Source organism: Dunckerocampus dactyliophorus, chromosome 15 (genome assembly GCF_027744805.1).
Source record: "Dunckerocampus dactyliophorus isolate RoL2022-P2 chromosome 15, RoL_Ddac_1.1, whole genome shotgun sequence".
In the NCBI taxonomy this organism is placed as follows: domain Eukaryota; kingdom Metazoa; phylum Chordata; class Actinopteri; order Syngnathiformes; family Syngnathidae; genus Dunckerocampus; species Dunckerocampus dactyliophorus.
The window spans coordinates 10,939,960-10,957,176 of NC_072833.1; the positions used below are offsets into that span (position 1 = coordinate 10,939,960).

A 17,217-nucleotide genomic window follows, 5' to 3' on the forward strand; every position below is an offset into this window, starting at 1 on the left:
TCCATCCCGGGTGCTGCTGGATGTCTGAAGGTTGCAGGGAAGACCGGGAATGGGAATGGGAATCAGGGATAGCAGGGGGTCAGGTGCTGACATGAGCTCCTTGCTTGGCTTCAAGGTGAGATCCCCACTGGCTTGCGCAGAAATTGGAAGACACAGAGAGTCAGAATTGTTTGGATTTCCAGTGAATCCTTGGGGATCAAGCAGGGGTGCTCCCAAACTGTCTGCAGGAAAAGGTGGCGGCGTCAGTGAGAGGATGTCATCAGGGAGGAGCATGGAAGAAGTGGGCAAATCTTGAATTTCCGTGTGGAAAAGATTTTCAATGTCATCGCTGGTTGGCGCGGAGGAGCTTCCGCAAAAGAGTGAATGTGGAGCAGAGGTAAAAGGACTGGTGCAAAAGAGGGCGAACGAGGGTGACGGACGCGTGCTTTCAGTGAGGTCTAGGGATTGAGGATCCAGGCTGGAGGTTGTGGACGGCCCAGGGCTGACGGCGGACGAGGCGGAGAGGTTGGACGCTATGAGGCGACAAAAGGGCTGGTGGCGCTCGAGAGCCGTTGTGTAGCGATGGACGTCTTTTTTCAAGGCTTTGATCTCCTTTTGGAGAGCTGAGTTGGACTGCTCCAGCTCCTGGAGCTCCTGGGGATGGAAAAACAAGTTGGTGGTACAAAACCTGCTTATAACCTTCTAAATACAGTATGGTTTGTAACATTATTAGAGCACTGCAGACATTAAATAGCACCTCTATAGTCACCTTTTCGCTCATATTACCCAATGTAGTAGACAAAATAAAAGTAAACATGCCATTCAAGACATAAATAAGACTCGTACTTGTGTGTGTTATTATAAATGTTTCCCCTCTGAATGAGAGACGGACAGGAAGTGACGTCAGGGGTTCAGAGTTGAGTTGCAGCTTTGCGTGGATAACGGCCGCAACAGTAGGCCATGTTATCATCATGATTATGATGTTATTATTGTGCCTGTTGAAAGATAATTTAAACCTGCTGTTGTTGCGGCAATCAAGTCTGGTGCTTGTCTGACCGAACAATTACGGACACATAGTGACCAATGTTGAATACAGTTGTTCCTCACTCTATTGCGTTTTTTCAAAAATGTATTAAATTAACGACTGCTGTTTTGTGGTTAACTGTGGTCTATGATTAGTCAAAATATATTGAAAAACAAGGCGCTAGTAATGTTACATGACATTAGATTACCGTAGATTACCTTCACACTGCACATAGTCAGCGATGGCATGTCTGACACAACATAGTTCACCTCCCAAATCTCCTCACATCCCGTGTGGAAGTGGTAAGGTGTTGGCTTCTTACTTTGTCCTTCTTCCCCATTCTGTTGGAAACACTTTCTTCAGTTTAGAGTAAGTAAATTGGATATGCTAACGAGTTAGCTCGGTAGCTATGCTAGCCGCGGTCGTCTCTTATGTCCCCGCAGTAATCCCGTAGCCTGCGCATTACAGTTGAGCAATGTGTTGTAAACAAAGAATAGGAGTGTAAAGGTGACTACAGGGGTGTTATTTCATGTCTATAGGGCTCTAATGATGGTAAAAATTGTATTTAGAATTTCGTAAACAGCTCTAACTACAAAAATATTTGATTTATTAATATTGAATCTGACTTTGCGGAAATTAACTTATCATGGTTGGGTCTGGAGCCAATTAACTGCGATAAACGAGGGATGACTGCAATACATTCACAATATCTTCTTAATGCCTTGTATTTGTATTTTAACTCTTTTAGCCATTTTTATGCTTGAAAATGCATAATTTAGGCAAAAAAAACAACATTTTTGGACTCGTCAGGGGTCGTATTCATCCACGAAACAGCATGATTTATTAATTAAAATATTTTTGAAAAACCATGATAGAGTGAAACTGCAAAATTCCAAGCATAATGCAGCGAGGGACGACCAATCCAGCGTGTACCCGCCTCTCGTCCAAAGTTAGCTGGGATAGGCTACCACTGCCACTGTGGTTGCTCGGCCATTTTCTTGCCTTCACTACTTTTGATGGAAGAAAAAAACAACAAACAACAAATGGTGTTGAGATCTTTCGAGTTTCTAACTGCAGAGGGCGGTCAAATTAGTAGTAACCCTCAGAACCACAACCAGGATCAAAAATCATCATCACATTTGAACAAAATGATTCATTTTATGGCTTGAGATGTTTTTTTGTGTGTTGTACTTAAATGTCAACAATGGTGACACTGCAGTGACCAAGTGACCTTGACATCATCATCTCCATGGGGAGCTGTGATCTTCGTCACAAGTGGATTACAAAGAGAGCATAAGTGAAAGAAGGGACCGAGAGGGAAAGTGAAAGTCTGGACACACACACACACCTCATGGGTACACTGTGCTTGTTTATTCTTGGGCTTTTTGTCATTCAATTAATAGAAATGATTCCTAAGTTATGGATGGCACTGACTCATATTGCTTTCAGCGCTGTGCGAAGCTAACATGATTTGCATACATCATCAACCAGCAGTATTCATTCTACGTTATCTATATAGTCTGTGTGTGTGTGTGTGTGTGTGTTGGGGGTGGGGGGTGTTGGGGGGAGGGACATCTTCTTTCTCCTAAAGCAGACTGTTTACAAGAAATGGCCACAAGCACACTGCTAGGTCTCACACACACACACACACACAGAATGGCAATTTAGTACAACTAACAAGAACAAAAAATTTAAAAAGGGAAGGAGTTTCCTACCCGGTGGAGTTCATCTGCTCGCTCTGTTTGTTTTTTCCGGCTCTTCCGGGCTGCGTCTCTATTCTTTAGCTGTCTTTTTGTCCCCCTTTCCTGCACCGCGTGGCCCTCCGTCTCTCTCTCCTGGCGGGAAGGGAGAAAGGCCACAAACAGATTGAGAACAGATTTGTTTGAAACTTAAATAACTTGCAAATAAATTGGAACATTTGGAAGTACAGTACGCTAATACATTAATTCTCAAACTATTGTAAGCGGCCCCTATCAGCATAAGAATACCAGATTCCTAAAAATATGACAATACAATCATATTACAAATATATGCATGAAATAGTTTCATGTCATTCGCCACAATTCGAGTGCAAGTCGCGCAATCAGAAACCCATGTCAAGTGGAGACCTGAAAAACGGTTGGGAACTGAATATTGTTGAAGTGCAACCACTGCTGTAATATTTCGGCCACAGCAATAGTAAACATAGTTTGATAATTAGCTCAAACCTAACCCTATGGTCAAAGAGTTATGGCCACTACTTTTGCCACGAGCCAAGAGATTAAATGTGATAAGATGAACTGCAGGTGTACCTAACAAAGTGGGTGAAGGACTTACTGAGTGTCCCTCAGCAGAGCCAGAGCCAGGGCTGGTGGGCTCACAGCTGGTCTCCATGAAGAGGGGGGACATCTCACCACCAGTGGAATGCTATCACTTCCTTGCAGCATCAGGCTGGACCTTCACGTTCTCTCCATGTCTCCATGTGACGCAGACCCAGACCTTCACCGCGGTGCAGCAAAACTTTCCAGCTTCGGGAGGAGGGGGTAGCTGCTCCAGCGAATGCCGGCTGGCGTGTGGTAGAGTTCTGTGAAGAGGCGTCAGACGATGACGAAACAGGCGTCCGCTTTCACTTTCTCTTTATTTTAAACCACCTCAAGCGAGGCAGGAATTGGGTGGCGTGGATTTAACACCCATCTCCCACTCAACACCACCCCCGCACACACACTGCAAAAAAGCTTGAATGGTGGGAGTGGAGGGAGCTGGGGTAAATCCATGTTATATATTTTTATTTATATATTCACACACAAATACTCAAATTGATAGTATTATTTACTTTTAGAAAGTGATGCATATCACTGAAAAGTGTAGTGCTCGTTTTTAAACGACATTATTTTCGCCATAGTAGTCCTTGTGACGTTATTGACGGCAAGTCCTGCTTCCGTCCCACGAGGGCGCCAAAAGCACAGTTTAAAAAAAAGGAAACGCATCCTGTCTCTGCGCAAATATTTGAATATAACTACTTAATTGTTCAGCAAGAGTGCATTGTACTGCCAAAAATTTTTACTCTTATGAGTGTGGCTGTCCGATATTGGCTTTTTTGCCGATAACCGATATTGTCCAACTCTCAATTTCCGATTCCGCCATCAACCAATACGATACCAATATGTGTAAAAGGACTGCACTTATTACCTTATGTATTTGTATTACTATGTATTATTATTATGTATTATTGCACAACAAATTTGAAGTGATCTGTTCCATATTTATTTATTTTTATGGAACAAATGCGGCGAGGTGCTAAAAGAGAGATCTTCCTGCCTGTTTGGAGAGCAGGAAAACAGACACATATTCACATGGCAATATATTGAGGCCAGCAAATTATCAAGTTCGTGTTCATCTATTGTATGATTATTTATTATCATCAAGACAGTTTTTTTGTGAATGAGAAATCTTGTCACGTTTTAATCTCGCAAGATCTTGTGACACTCCAATACACACACACACACACACACACTCGTCCCTCACAATATTGTGGTTCAATTATCACTCCTTTGCTATATCGTGGTTTTCCAGAAATTAATTAATTAGTAAATGATTGCTGCTTCATGGTAGACTATGGTCTATTATTAGTCCAAGCATATTGAAATACAAGTGATAATCTGGTCACTCGGCGGCAGTAAAGACGCAAAATGTTGAGACATTACCTTAACACTGCATGAATTCATGTCAGCCATGACATGTCCGACATGATAGAGTCAAAAAATGTTCTCCCATCCCGTGTGGAAGTGGTAAGATGTTGGCTTCTTAAGTTTAGAAGAAATACATTTGAGGCTATAGCTCGCTGGCTAGCAGCTGTTTCGAGTCTCTGCAGCATAAGAGTTGCAATGTGGTGTAAACAATAAATAATAGGAGTGTAAAGGTGACTATAGGGGTGTTATTTCATGTCTACAGAGCTCTAATAATGTTAAAAAAAAACAATTTACAAAGTCATAAACAGGGTTTCTATGGTCTTACTACGAAAATATTGTATTCATTAATACTGAATTCTATATCACAGAAATTAATTTAATGCAGTCCGGTCTAGAATCAATTAACGGCTATAAACGAGGGTTGACTGTATACATAAATACATACACATACATATACACACACACACACACACACACACACACACACACACACACACACACACACACACACACACACACACACAGTGGTGTGAAAAAGTGTTTGCCCCCGTCCTAATTTCTTTTTTTTTTTTTTTTGCATGCCTGGTACACTTAAATGTTTCAGATCGTCAAACAAATTTAAACAGATTAAAATATTAGTCAATGACAACACAACTGAACATAAAATGCAGTTTGAAATGAAAGTTTTTCTTATTAAGGGAGAAAAAAATCCAAACCTATATGGCCTTATGTGAAAAGGTGATTGCCTCCTAAACCTAATAACTGGTTGGACCACCCTGAGCAGCAACAACTGCAATCAAGCATTTGCAATAACTCAATTGTTGTAATTCAGCCACATTGGAGGGTTTTTGAGCATGAACCGCCTTTTTAAGGTCATGCCACAGCATGTCCGTAGGATTCAGGTCAGGACTATGACTAAGCCACTAAAGAGTCTTCATTTTGTTTTTCTTTTCAGAGGTGGACTTGCTGGTGTGTTTTGGATCATTGTCCCGCTGCAGAACCCAAGTTGGTTTCAGCTTGAGGTCACAAACAGATGACCGGACATTTAGGTAGACAGCAGGTCTGGTTTATCACAGAAAGTCTTCCAGGTCCCGATGCAGCAAAACAGCCCCAGACCATCACACTACCACCACCATAGTTTACTATTGGTATGATGTTCTTTTTCTGAAATGCAGCCTTACTTTTACGGCAGATGTAATGGGACACACACCTTCCAAATAGTTCAACTTTTGTCTCGTCAAACCACAGAGTATTTTCCCAAAGGTCTTAGGGATCATCAAGATGTTTTCTGGCAAAATTGAGACTACCCTGAATGTTATTTTTGTTCAGTAGTGGTTTTGGTCTTGGAACTCTGCCATACAGGCCGTATTTGCCCACTGTCCTTCCTATGGTGGAGTCGTTAACACTGACCTTAACTGAAGCAAGTGAGGCCTGCAGTTCTTTGGATGTTGTTGTGGGGTCTTTTGTGACCTCTTGTATGAGTCGTCGTTGCGCTCTTGGAGATTTTGCAGTGGGCAATCCTGGTGAGCCCTCGTCTTTGTGGTAATGACTGAGTTTTTCAACATGTGACATATGCCAGCCAGTGCGGCTGCGCAATTGTATGTTGGTAACGCTGCAGTTCACAGTGCCAGCCTGACAAACGACTTCTCCCAAAGGAATAACATCACTCTTTGGACCATCCTGCATGTTCCCCTGATCTAAATCCAACTGAGAACATTTGGGGATGGATGGCAAGGGAAGTTTACAAAAATGGGCATCAGTTCCAGACAGTGAATGCCCTCCGTGAAGCCATCTTCACCACCTGGAACAACATTCCCACTGCCCTCGTGGAAACACTCGCATCAAGCATGGCCAAACAATTTTTGAGGTGATTGACAAGAATTAACCAGCTACTCATAACAGAGCCCTTTGAAAATGTTATGTTTCTTTTAGAGGGGTTTGGATTGTTTGTTTTTTTTTATGCGATGATCTTTACTTTTTGATCAGCTAACAAACAGCCTATTTCAATTTAATGCTTGTTTGCAATAGCTTTAGTGATTTACGATTATGTTTAAAAGTGTTAATGACCAAACCCCTCATATACAGTATATTGTAAGTAAGCATTTTGATAGTAACGGCACAAGCCATTTGTGGCCACAGGAGGGCGCACGGCCGGAAACAGCGTTTTACTTCAACCACACCTTTCAGCATAAAACGACGGCATCTTTGCTCAATCAACGTTCGCCATGTGAAGATTGGACCAATAAACCGCGTGTATGGGGCGGGACTAATAGAGCGAGCTACTTCCTTGCCGACTACGTTCGCATGAGAGACGCTTTTAACAGCACAAAGCAACCTCAAGAATAATTGCTGTTTTTTTTTTAGTCTAATCAGGCGAAACTGAGCTGGCCACAGTCGCGATGGGCTTGCTGACTATTCTGAAGAAGATGAAGCAGAAAGAGCGGGAGATGCGACTACTGATATTGTATCCTCTCTTCATTGTGGGAGCCTAGCTAGCAGTAGCATGACAGCAGCGTTTAAATACAGTATGCCACATAAGTGCTTGCTTAACAAGGGCGCCCTTCTTCCGTTTTTCTATGTATTTAGAGGCAGATAAGTTTAAAAGTGTGAAATACTTCTAAATAGGATTTTGTAAGGGCACAGTAGTTAGCAGGCTAGCATTCTTGTAGCTTGTGTTTCCCTAACCTGTCTCCTGCAGGGGTTTGGACAACGCGGGGAAAACCACCGTGGTGAAAAGGTTGAACGGCGAGGACGTCAGCACCATCCCTCCAACACTCGGCTTCAGGATCATAACGTTGGAGCACAGAGAGTAACGTACACCTCCCACCCTTCCGTTTATACTGCATGACGCAAGCGTAGTTGCCCACTTCCGGTTTATGTAGCGCGTCAACAGACCCACTACAGCTCAATTTAATTTGCACGTTTGGCCTTTAGTTACAAGTTGAACATTTGGGACGTTGGTGGTCAAAAGTCACTGCGCTCCTACTGGAGGAACTACTTTGAAAGCACAGATGGCCTGGTGTGGGTGGTGGACAGTGCAGACAGACAACGCATGGAAGACTGCAAGCAGGAGCTCCACAAACTGCTGCTGGAGGAGGTCACTAATTGATTTGTAGTAAGTTTTAAGAATTAGTTTTAAGTGCCGCTTTTGCCTTTGCAGAGATTACTTGGTGCTACATTGTTGGTGTTTGCCAACAAGCAGGACTTACCTGGTGCTTTGTCTAAAGAGGCAATACAAGAGGTGAGCCCTTTTTAAACGCTTTCCTCTGCAATGGCTTTACACTCAAACTGGTTTCCATTTGTAGGCTTTAGCCCTGAACGACATTAAAAATCACCACTGGTGCATCATTGGCTGCAGTGCAGTGACAGGACAGAACCTTTTGCTAGGAGTGGACTGGCTGTTAGAAGACATTGCTGCAAGGATCTTTACAGTAGACTGAAATAAAGAGTCATGCATACAACTAGAGCGTTTTTTTTTTTTGCAGTTATTGCCATGTGTTGAATTGTACATTCAATACGAAGACCATCTTACCCTGACCAGTATTGGTGTTTAGTTTATGTTAAGTATCAGATCTCACACACAAGGCTTATTACATTTTTATTTATCAGCAAGTACAAAAAAATTTTACAAATTTTCCATAAAGCACATGTTGGCCACAGTCAGGAAGATCTGTGTTCAAATCTCCACTTGGTCATCTGTGGTGGATTTTCTCTAGGTACTCAGATTCCCACCCACAGTCCAAAAACATACATGCAAGTTTAAAAATCAGCCACTAAAAATTGTCCAGGAGGTATGAATGTGAGCGTGAATAGTTGCCCCACGATTGGCTCGTCCAGTGTGTACCTCGCCTCTCACAAAGTCAGCTGGGATAGGCTCCAGCCTACCCCAGCCACTAATAAGCAGCATTGAAAATGGACAGATGGAAATCTTCAATGATGTCAACTGCAGACGGGAGGACAGAATGACATCAGTAAATGAAATTCATCTTTCAACAGTTGTAATGTTTACATCTGAGATCAGAGGAGACCAATCAGTCATGAATTTAAAAATCAGACTGGGGCGGTAACAAAAGCTCATCACTTGTTTACCACAGCAACTGGCTAATTCATGGTAGCACATCTACCTACCAAACATGGCCGTGATGACTGGAGCAGTGAGTCATGGACATCCTAACAGATTAAAACAAGAGCATCATTAAGTGCAATTCCTGGCAAAAAAAAAAAAACCTGCTACAAGTAAAATTAGGATGTGATCAGAACTAGTCATCAGTCATTAGCCAGCATACTCTCTCCACAGAACACCAGCAGGTCACCTTACACCTGTGTACAGGGTTCTCAGTGCCATAACTGGGTCAACCGGAAAGACCAACTGGTGGGGTTGGACGACTGCAAGTGGTCTCTCATCATTTCCACTATAACCACAGAAACTTGAGTGCTGGCGTCCACATACCTGTAGTGTACAAGCTGGTCACTCTTCGTAAATATGCAACAAGCATCAGCCTAAAAAGTGAGAAGCATTTAAGCGATTATTGCCTTATTTGTTGTATTGATCTGGATCAGGTGGGTACCAATCAGTCATGAATGTTCAGACTGGGGCGGTAAAAAGGAAGTCATCACTTCCACAAATGATCAAAAGTAACTCAAGTGAAACTTGCCTCCAGTTGCAGCTCAAACCTGCGTTGTCATGGCTGCCAACCTGCAAAAAGCAGCTCATTAGAAGGCATTCCTGTTGTGGGTTACACTCCAGTTTCCTTTCAGACTGTTGGAAACCCCAACGAATTGTCCCCTTCTTGCCCTGGCAAGACCAGTGGGTTCACCTTTGCAGGTCTGGCATTGACAAGGCGTAAGACATGTGGGTAGGTCATCACCAAGGAAACTGCTTTAACAGTTGAGTAGGCTATACGCACCTGCAGAGGTTCCAGGATAGATTGCTTTCTAAAAACTTTAGCACATCTGTTGAAAAACAAAAAATACCATTGGATTTCTTGCCCAATTTTGTGTTTTACATCTAATCAGGCAGGGCTGGTGTCAGAATTCCATTTCTCATCAAGAGTTCAGACGAACGAGATTCCAAAGTTCTCTCATCATCATCAGCTGTGATTGTGTGCACTTTTCCTTTGAATTCAAGTCACCTTCAGTTTGCAGGAACCACCGCTGCCTCAGGATCTGGTGGAATACAAAATATTAGCTTCTATTTTATTGTGAACCACACACACAAAAAATTGTAAGCATCAATGTGCTCTGTTGTTCATATGGTTTCATCGTTTGTCAAAGTGAGCTGTTGAATCATCATTGCACTGCACAGACAAGGGGGAAGGGGCGGGGGGGCTGGGTAATAACCTTACCATAAAGCTTTGGTGGGCAACGTTCGAGCAGTGCTTTCAAGTCCCTGCAGGAGAAATAAATGGTCATTTAAAAACCCGCAACAAAAACATTTAAAATGCACAACTTGGCAGACTTGCTGATCAGGGCTTTGGTGACAAAACTGCCATATGACATTAGTCGTCCAGCTGTTTGACTTAAATCCATTTCATCCTTTCAAACCAAGTAGACCATTACCAATAAGCAATAACACTTACATCTCTATCCATGTGCCATCAGCAGCCAATAGTAGGCTCAATTTACAGCTGGGGGGGAGAAGGAATAAAAGAAAAGAAAAAAAAAAGGTTAATTCTATTGCAGTCACTCCCCCTACAAATGTCACGCTGCAGGGCAACAATATCAGATTCAAAATTGACATCAGTGACTTCAGGCATATGCTTGTCATTATGGAAAAAATCATCATACTTAACCACAGAAAAATTGTGTCATGTTTTAGCAGTCATTCAGACCTTTTAGAGCCATTTGAAGATGGTGCTGTCCAACCTTAGTTCTTGGGGTGTTCTCAATCTACAGAAGACTGCCATCTAGAAAAGGGGACAAGGCAGTTATATCTACTTCAAAAACCAATTAAAAAAAAAAAAAAAAAAAAAAAAAAAAGTGCTCTGCAGTGCAACCAAAACCAGAGACTGTTTCACTAGCTTCAGGCATATGCTTGTCATTATAGGCAATCATACACACCTCTTAATGTGGAGGATGAGACAAGGATTGAGTCCAAGCTTCTATGAAGTACCATCTGCAGAAATGACAGATCATTTAAAAAAAAATAAAAAGATAAAACAAGCTCCCAGAACCCAGAGGTGCACCTCAGAATCTGGTAAAGGAGTCTCTTCAAAAGGCCAATTCAGTAAGAGAGAGTTCTGAAATCATCACAGTAGCACCAAGCTCACATTTAAAAGGCCCTGTCCACGCACACATTTGACCAGACTGTTACTTTAAGTCTTGCACTTAAGATGCAAATCAGGCCTTTCATTTTTATTTTTGTTTTTAAGTTCCTCCCAGACTGCCCAATTGTGCTTTTCAGCATCTCCATGTTGGCAGCAAATATGCCACTTTGGTGAAAGATAACCCCAGGAGTCAACTTCCCTATAAATTTGACCCGCAATGCAACGCAAACTACATTCTTCACTTGCAAATCAGGAAGATCAAGTCTTAGAAAGCAAAAAGAATGTCAAGAATCATCTCGGGATTACAAATTATACCCTAGATTCCAAAGTGGGGTATGCCAATTGTAATAAAGGGGTACGTGAATTATTTTATTTTTTAAAAAGCAAGTGCGCCTGAACACCTCACGATGCAAGGACAAGGGAGCAGAAAGGAGACAGCACGAAGTTGCTCATTGCTCTGTGCGCATGATGAAGTAAGGTTGATTGTTAAAATGTCTGAAGTGGTACGCGACTAAAGTTTGGGATCCACTGAATTATGATTAAATTACATTTGTTGTAGACAATCTTGCATTATAAAAAGAAGCCACGTCTATGAAAGTGGCACTTAGTTCTCTCAAAATGTGTAAAACATATCCCCAAGCATGCTGCAAGATGGGGTCCCTAAATATCAAGCCATGGGAAACTTCACAAGTTTATATAAAAAGGGATATCATTAACAAGTACTGGCCAATACTTTAAAATAAGTCAGTTTTTGCATGTTTAACAAGTGGCAACTTGTTGCACTTTGATGGCCCTTGAACGCATCAATGCTGCACAGATATACTGGGGAAAACTCGTGCATGTACTGGTTTGATGGTGGGTCTATTCATTTCTGCTTTTAAAATTTGATTTTGGTCCAGTCTTAGTTTTTTTTTTTTTTTTAAAGCACAATAATTAGATCGTTGTAATGTATGCATGTTTTGCGGAGGTGTTGAAAATCTTTCCTGTGACTAGCTAGCGCCCCGCTAATGCTATTTAGAGCCACTCTCATCTTCAGTCATGCAAGACAATGGTTTCTCCGCCAGCCAAGGCTCTTTGCATTGTTTTGAGACGGACTGGTTGCTAGTCTTGCAATACTCTGTGCATGTCTTCTACAATTAAGAATTTATTGTAGATGCTGCCGCCACACTTTCGCTAGTAACCCTCAAGTTCGTTAGTCATCTATGGAACGGAGATGGCACATAACAAAAGATGACAGAACAAAAGCTGTCCCAAAAAGATACACTGGCCAGTTCTAAAAATGAAATACCACCCTTTGAAAGGTTCCAGACAATCTAATTGACAGACAATTGCTGCACTCACTATACCTCTTTGAAAAATTACAGAATATTGTTGACACATTGCACAGTAAATCTCACATTTTGTTCAGCTCTTTTATACTAACTCAGTTACTCTTGCATAACACACGGGTGTGGTAGCATACACAGCGCTACATACTGGCTGGCGTATGTACTACATCGCCTTTAGTTGAGTTTGTGAGAACATTTTCCTGATATAATCCTGTGTGGACAGAAGTTAGAAAATTCCCTAATATACGTTTGTGGACAGGGCCGAAGGCTGAATGTAAATAACTTGAACATACCTGATGCTCAAGTGAAACCCGACCATCCACCTATAATCATAAGTTTCCTCATTAAAAGGCAGTTTAAGATGAGCACATTTTCATTGCTGCTACGGGGTCATGCTACTCAGATTAAATACAACTGTCATCTAACGTGAGTCAGTGAGAGAGTTCAAAGTTCACATCACTGCAGCATACCTTCAAAAAAGGCACACGAGTTACATCAAACCAAAAAGATCTTATAAACATATACCTTGACTTAAGAAGCGTCTCCATCATTCTGCACCTGAAAAGACGAAGACAACGTGGGGGGATGTTAGTTTTTGCCACGTGACTGCTACGATACTAGCTCTGCTCCTAAAAGTAGCATTTCTTTCAAATCGATACGCGTCTCACATCAGAATAATAATAAAGTCCAATCACAGTCATTCAGTACAGGTCTGTGAAAAGAGTCATCATCATTGAGAGACGCCGCTAGCTGCACCATGCGGTAAGACACGAAGCTGAGCTAGCATAGCATTGCTAGGCCGCGTCGATTACAACAAAGAAATACAACAAATACTGGAAATACAAACTAAAATATCAAGTTAATAGCCGGACAACTAAAAACAACAGCCATTGCGACAAATTAACGGTAGTTAACGGTCTGATGGCAACGGATGGCGGCCCATACTGCACCCAAATAACCCCTGCACTAACTGCTACTTCTCGAAAGGAAGCATCACGAACAATATCTGAGGGTGTCGACAAGACAACGCCACATCAAAAATATCAGATGCAAAACACGTTTGGTGAGATCAAAACAATTAAGTTGACTAAAAGCCAAAACGACTTGCGCAAGAAATTACCTGAGGTAGCCAAGAGGAGGAGGAAGTGGAAGGAAGAAAGGCTTTATGCGCCATTTATAACCACACTGAGACTCCTCCCACACTCCCGAACGTTCCCGAAACCCCGAAACCAAAATGCATATTAGCAGGGTTTAGTTTTTAAAAGCTGCAGTCAAATAAGTCTTTATTTAATTGCTTATATCAAATTGTGATCACTTACGGATAAATACCAACATATTTGTCGTACCGGTTGCATTTCTTCATCGTGTCATTTGGTCAATAGCTGTGCTGCCACCTGTCGAATGGGAAGGGAAATTACAGTGGCTTCAAAGACGAAATCATTTGCCTATTTAAAAATATTGGACTTTTAATTAAACGACTTCATTCAATATATTTGTCTTTGTTTCTGAAGTTTTAACATAATATTGGTTATTGAAACAAACTTGTCATCCTTGAATATCCAGGGATATTCAGCTGGTATAGTGTGCCAGCCAAATGCAGCCCGAGAATGACAGAGGAACGCCCCACGACTTCAGTTCAAAGTTCAGTGAGTTCAGTGTAATACCCTTTGGAGCAAATTCCTAAAAACAAGCAGAGCAGTCCTGTCATAAAGAGCAGCAATTCTCTGGTGGTTCGGGACGCAAAAATTTGTCACGGCTCCATTCTCGGTGGGTCTCAGACAGCTAGTGAAGAATTACATGTAAATATGTAATACCCAACTGATGGCTGACTTAAACCCAGGCTGAGATCATATGAGAACCCTTGATGTAGAGCATCTTTGACCAGCACAAACATATTGCCTTCTTTTTTATTTCCATGTTTGAACATTCAGCAGAACATCAAGAGAAGCGTGTTTTACAATACAGTTGCTGTGGTTTTATATACAAATACATACTTTGGATGTGTTTGTGTGCCTCCCCTGCACTCAGCCAATTAGCGATTAGCTTTATCTAGCATTAGCAATAATTGTTACTCAAAGTCATGTCAAAACAACTAGTCCACCCATCAGTCATTGCTTTTTAATGGTAACACGTCAACAATTTTTAGTGTTTTCATAGCGTTAAACCCAAGAAAGCTCTAAATAGTGGACCTAATGTAGGAAGATGAAGCAGGAAAATGAATGGAGATATTACACAGAGTAAATAATAAGCATTTCAGAAGCCTCACACTTCCAAAACAACTGTGACAGGGAAGTAAACATCATTCCAGAGGGAATACTGCATCCCAATTATTCAGTCCAAACTGTCTGAGCTTCTACTGAAACTCAGCCAACACCAAATTGTGCTGATGTTTCTTTTTGGATGATGGCGATGAAGACAAGTTGACAGGTGTGAGGGTGATGCTGTAGATGTTGGCCACGAACGCCTCCCAGCCTCGGCGAAAAGCTCCGTCCAGAGCCTAAAGGAATTAAAACGTTAAAAACTAGAATGTAGTTAAGAAATAATCTCCATCACAGTGACTGACTGGTGAGTGGAATGTTTAAGATGTGGGCTTAGTAGGCGAGTCAACGCTGAGTCCTTTGACCCAACCAACCATGTGTGAGGCAAAGGAATGTCGCCGTCGTGTACCAAACATGTGACTCAGGTGAGGGTGGGGGAGCTTAATTATTTCCATGTCGTTAAACATGGCGTCATGGAAAAGTGGTCGCTCGACGTGGCCGATGGACCTGGACCCTGCTGGTGGACTATTATTAACACACGAAGGCAGCACCGGGTTTAATAGTCCACAACTTCACTGCACACACACTGGCTTACATAACCTTAAAGGGCTTAAAGTTTAACCATGTGACTCCACCAAGGAGTTTTCTTGATAGCGTCACATCTATACAGAGTTTGGGTCGAATGTGATTTCAGTGATATCTCATTAAACCTTGCTGGGAGGTGTGATGAGGTCTTGTTTAATTAAGGATGATATTTAGCATGTGTGGTGGCATGGTGGCATGGTGGCCTAGTGGTTAGCACATCTGCTTCATAGGAGATCTGACTTTGAATCTCTGCTGGAACATCTGTTGGTGGAGTTGAGGAGTGGAATCCCACAAACATGCATGTTAGGTTAAGTGTTGACTCTAAATTGTCCATATGTGACTGGCGACCAGTCTGGGATGACCTCGCCTCTCGTCCTAAGTCAGCTGTGAGAGACTCCAGCACACCCTTGAACCCAACACCCTTGAACCCGATGAGGACCATTGGTCTAAACAATGGATGAATGGAATTAGCATGTGTCTCACCTTGCTATACATTTTCATCGTGTTCCTCTTCACCACCTTCATCCCTTCCTCTTTCTCCCTTTTCATCCTCGTCTTGTCTCGGATCAACACCTGGTCGTCAGCATCCTCTCGGCACATGAGGTGCACAGGCAGGTTCTCCTCTTTTACGGCCACCTTCATGATGTGTGGTTCTACCTGGCTGGCAGTGCCCAGATCGGGCATCTCGTCTCTGGGTGACTCCTCCTGAGAGCTCCTCTGCTTATGCCGCCTCCTGGAACTCCTCCGCCATCTGCCACTGCTCCACCGGCTGGGCGTAGCACGCAGGAGCATTTGGCCATCGTCCTCCATTGGGACGAAAACTTGCATGTCTTCCACCTCATCTGTCTCGCTTACACGCACAACATCCACTTCCTCCATCACATCCTCCCCCATAAACGCCGCCTCCAGGGGAGCCCTTACTGGCTCTTCCAGGCGGCCGTAGAAGCCACTGGATTTGTCCAGGAACTTCGGGGCCCGGATGGAGCCTCGCAGTGAACCTTTCCTGGAGTTCTTGCCAATGGTCATCTTCAAGCTTGGCTGGGTTCACTTCTCTTTCATTCGCTCTGAGGGAGAGATTAGTTTAATGTGGTTATGTAACCTACAACACAATCTCCACTCTCACAGGTACAATCATTTCAAACTGGAAAGATGATAGCAAAGGAGATAAAAACTAAAAAAAAATGTTGCTTCATTATCTGTGTCTTACAAAGAATGAAGTTTGGAAAGGTTTCAGGGTTATGATGACAACTGGATGCCTCTACAAGGACACAACGTTCATAGACACACACAGCTGGACTTTGTCACCAAATGAACCGTGTAGACTGTGAGGTCACAGGTTTAACTTTTAATCTATACGTTTATTTAACTTTTTTTTTATTATTTATTAATATATCCACAGTATATACTTTACACTTTAAATACTATTAAAATGGTATTGGTCCATTGATGAACATAGATTCTTGCTTCTCGGCAATGAAACCGGTCCCTCAATGCCCTACAAAGTTCACTATGTGATATTAAAATATATTTTTGTATGTGCGACTTATAGTGAGAGTAGAGAACATGCTTATGACTTCTAAACCATTAGTCAAGCAGACATGTACCTATGCTTAGATACTTGTTCGATGGTACCTCTTAATTTGATTATTAATACAACATGAATTTGAGAACTTATTCAAACAATACAAGTAAAACTTTGCGTGCAAAAGCTCAGGTTCAGCAATGAAGATAAGATTTTAGTGATAAGCATTTAGAACACAATGACGCAGAAAGTGCCAGTCTAGATAGAGTACTACTACTTTTACAATAAAGTAAAACTTTAATAAGACTTACCTCGGCTTCAGCATGTGTGTGAGGTTCAGTGATTCATCAGTGTGTGTGCGAGGGTGAATGAATTGCTCAGCGCTTGGAGTTGAGGATACTCCCCCTAAACACGCACACGTCTCATGCACGCGCGCACACACACACACACACACACAGAGTAGCTGCCCCTGCTGCATGCATGTCATCACAATGCACACAAGCGTACCTTTTCGCACCTGCTTTTTATATCCTTAAACACGCTAGCAAAGTGCTTCAACGTGGTTAAGGAAGTGAGAAAAAAACCCA

At 42.3% G+C, this 17,217-nt stretch overlaps 2 protein-coding genes and 5 non-coding genes across 7 annotated transcripts; 1 reads left to right on the forward strand and 6 right to left on the reverse strand.

The window, feature by feature from the left end:
* The first annotated feature begins 6,882 nt into the window (after nt 1-6,882).
* On the forward strand, nt 6,883-14,874 carry arl2 (ADP-ribosylation factor-like 2). The gene is made up of 5 exons (XM_054800189.1): nt 6,883-7,135; nt 7,370-7,480; nt 7,606-7,768; nt 7,832-7,912; nt 7,977-14,874. Exons 1-5 carry the CDS (start codon nt 7,071-7,073, stop codon nt 8,109-8,111), a joined length of 555 nt encoding a protein of 184 aa, XP_054656164.1. The 5' UTR covers nt 6,883-7,070; the 3' UTR covers nt 8,112-14,874.
* On the reverse strand, nt 8,683-8,759 carry LOC129168578 (small nucleolar RNA SNORD31). Its single transcript, XR_008566291.1, has one exon. It is a non-coding gene; the product is annotated as a small nucleolar RNA SNORD31 (small nucleolar RNA).
* On the reverse strand, nt 9,222-9,295 carry LOC129168579 (small nucleolar RNA SNORD31). The gene has a single exon (XR_008566292.1). It is a non-coding gene; the product is annotated as a small nucleolar RNA SNORD31 (small nucleolar RNA).
* LOC129168580 (small nucleolar RNA SNORD22) lies at nt 9,421-9,544 on the reverse strand. Its single transcript, XR_008566293.1, has one exon. It is a non-coding gene; the product is annotated as a small nucleolar RNA SNORD22 (small nucleolar RNA).
* LOC129168577 (small nucleolar RNA SNORD30) lies at nt 9,695-9,763 on the reverse strand. The gene has a single exon (XR_008566290.1). It is a non-coding gene; the product is annotated as a small nucleolar RNA SNORD30 (small nucleolar RNA).
* LOC129168576 (small nucleolar RNA SNORD29) lies at nt 9,907-9,969 on the reverse strand. The gene has a single exon (XR_008566289.1). It is a non-coding gene; the product is annotated as a small nucleolar RNA SNORD29 (small nucleolar RNA).
* On the reverse strand, nt 14,181-17,055 carry sb:cb1058 (uncharacterized protein LOC394209 homolog). Its single transcript, XM_054800188.1, has 3 exons — nt 16,942-17,055; nt 15,592-16,172; nt 14,181-14,762 (listed from the first exon to the last, which is right to left on the reverse strand). Exons 2-3 carry the CDS (start codon nt 16,132-16,134, stop codon nt 14,619-14,621), a joined length of 687 nt encoding a protein of 228 aa, XP_054656163.1. The 5' UTR covers nt 16,135-16,172; nt 16,942-17,055; the 3' UTR covers nt 14,181-14,618.
* Nucleotides 17,056-17,217: the final 162 nt, after the last annotated feature.

Excerpts from the sequence above, each read along its gene's own strand:
- arl2 (XM_054800189.1), top strand. The coding sequence starts at position 7,071 with ATGGGCTTGCTGACTATTCTGAAGAAGATGAAGCAGAAAGAGCGGGAG. Across the intron at positions 7,481-7,605 it reads ATAACGTTGGAGCACAGAGA|TTACAAGTTGAACATTTGGG; the intron begins GTAACGTACACC and ends TTTGGCCTTTAG. Across the intron at positions 7,913-7,976 it reads CTAAAGAGGCAATACAAGAG|GCTTTAGCCCTGAACGACAT; the intron begins GTGAGCCCTTTT and ends TTCCATTTGTAG.
- sb:cb1058 (XM_054800188.1), bottom strand. The coding sequence starts at position 16,134 with ATGACCATTGGCAAGAACTCCAGGAAAGGTTCACTGCGAGGCTCCATC. Across the intron at positions 14,763-15,591 it reads CGATGAAAATGTATAGCAAG|GCTCTGGACGGAGCTTTTCG; the intron begins GTGAGACACATG and ends TAATTCCTTTAG.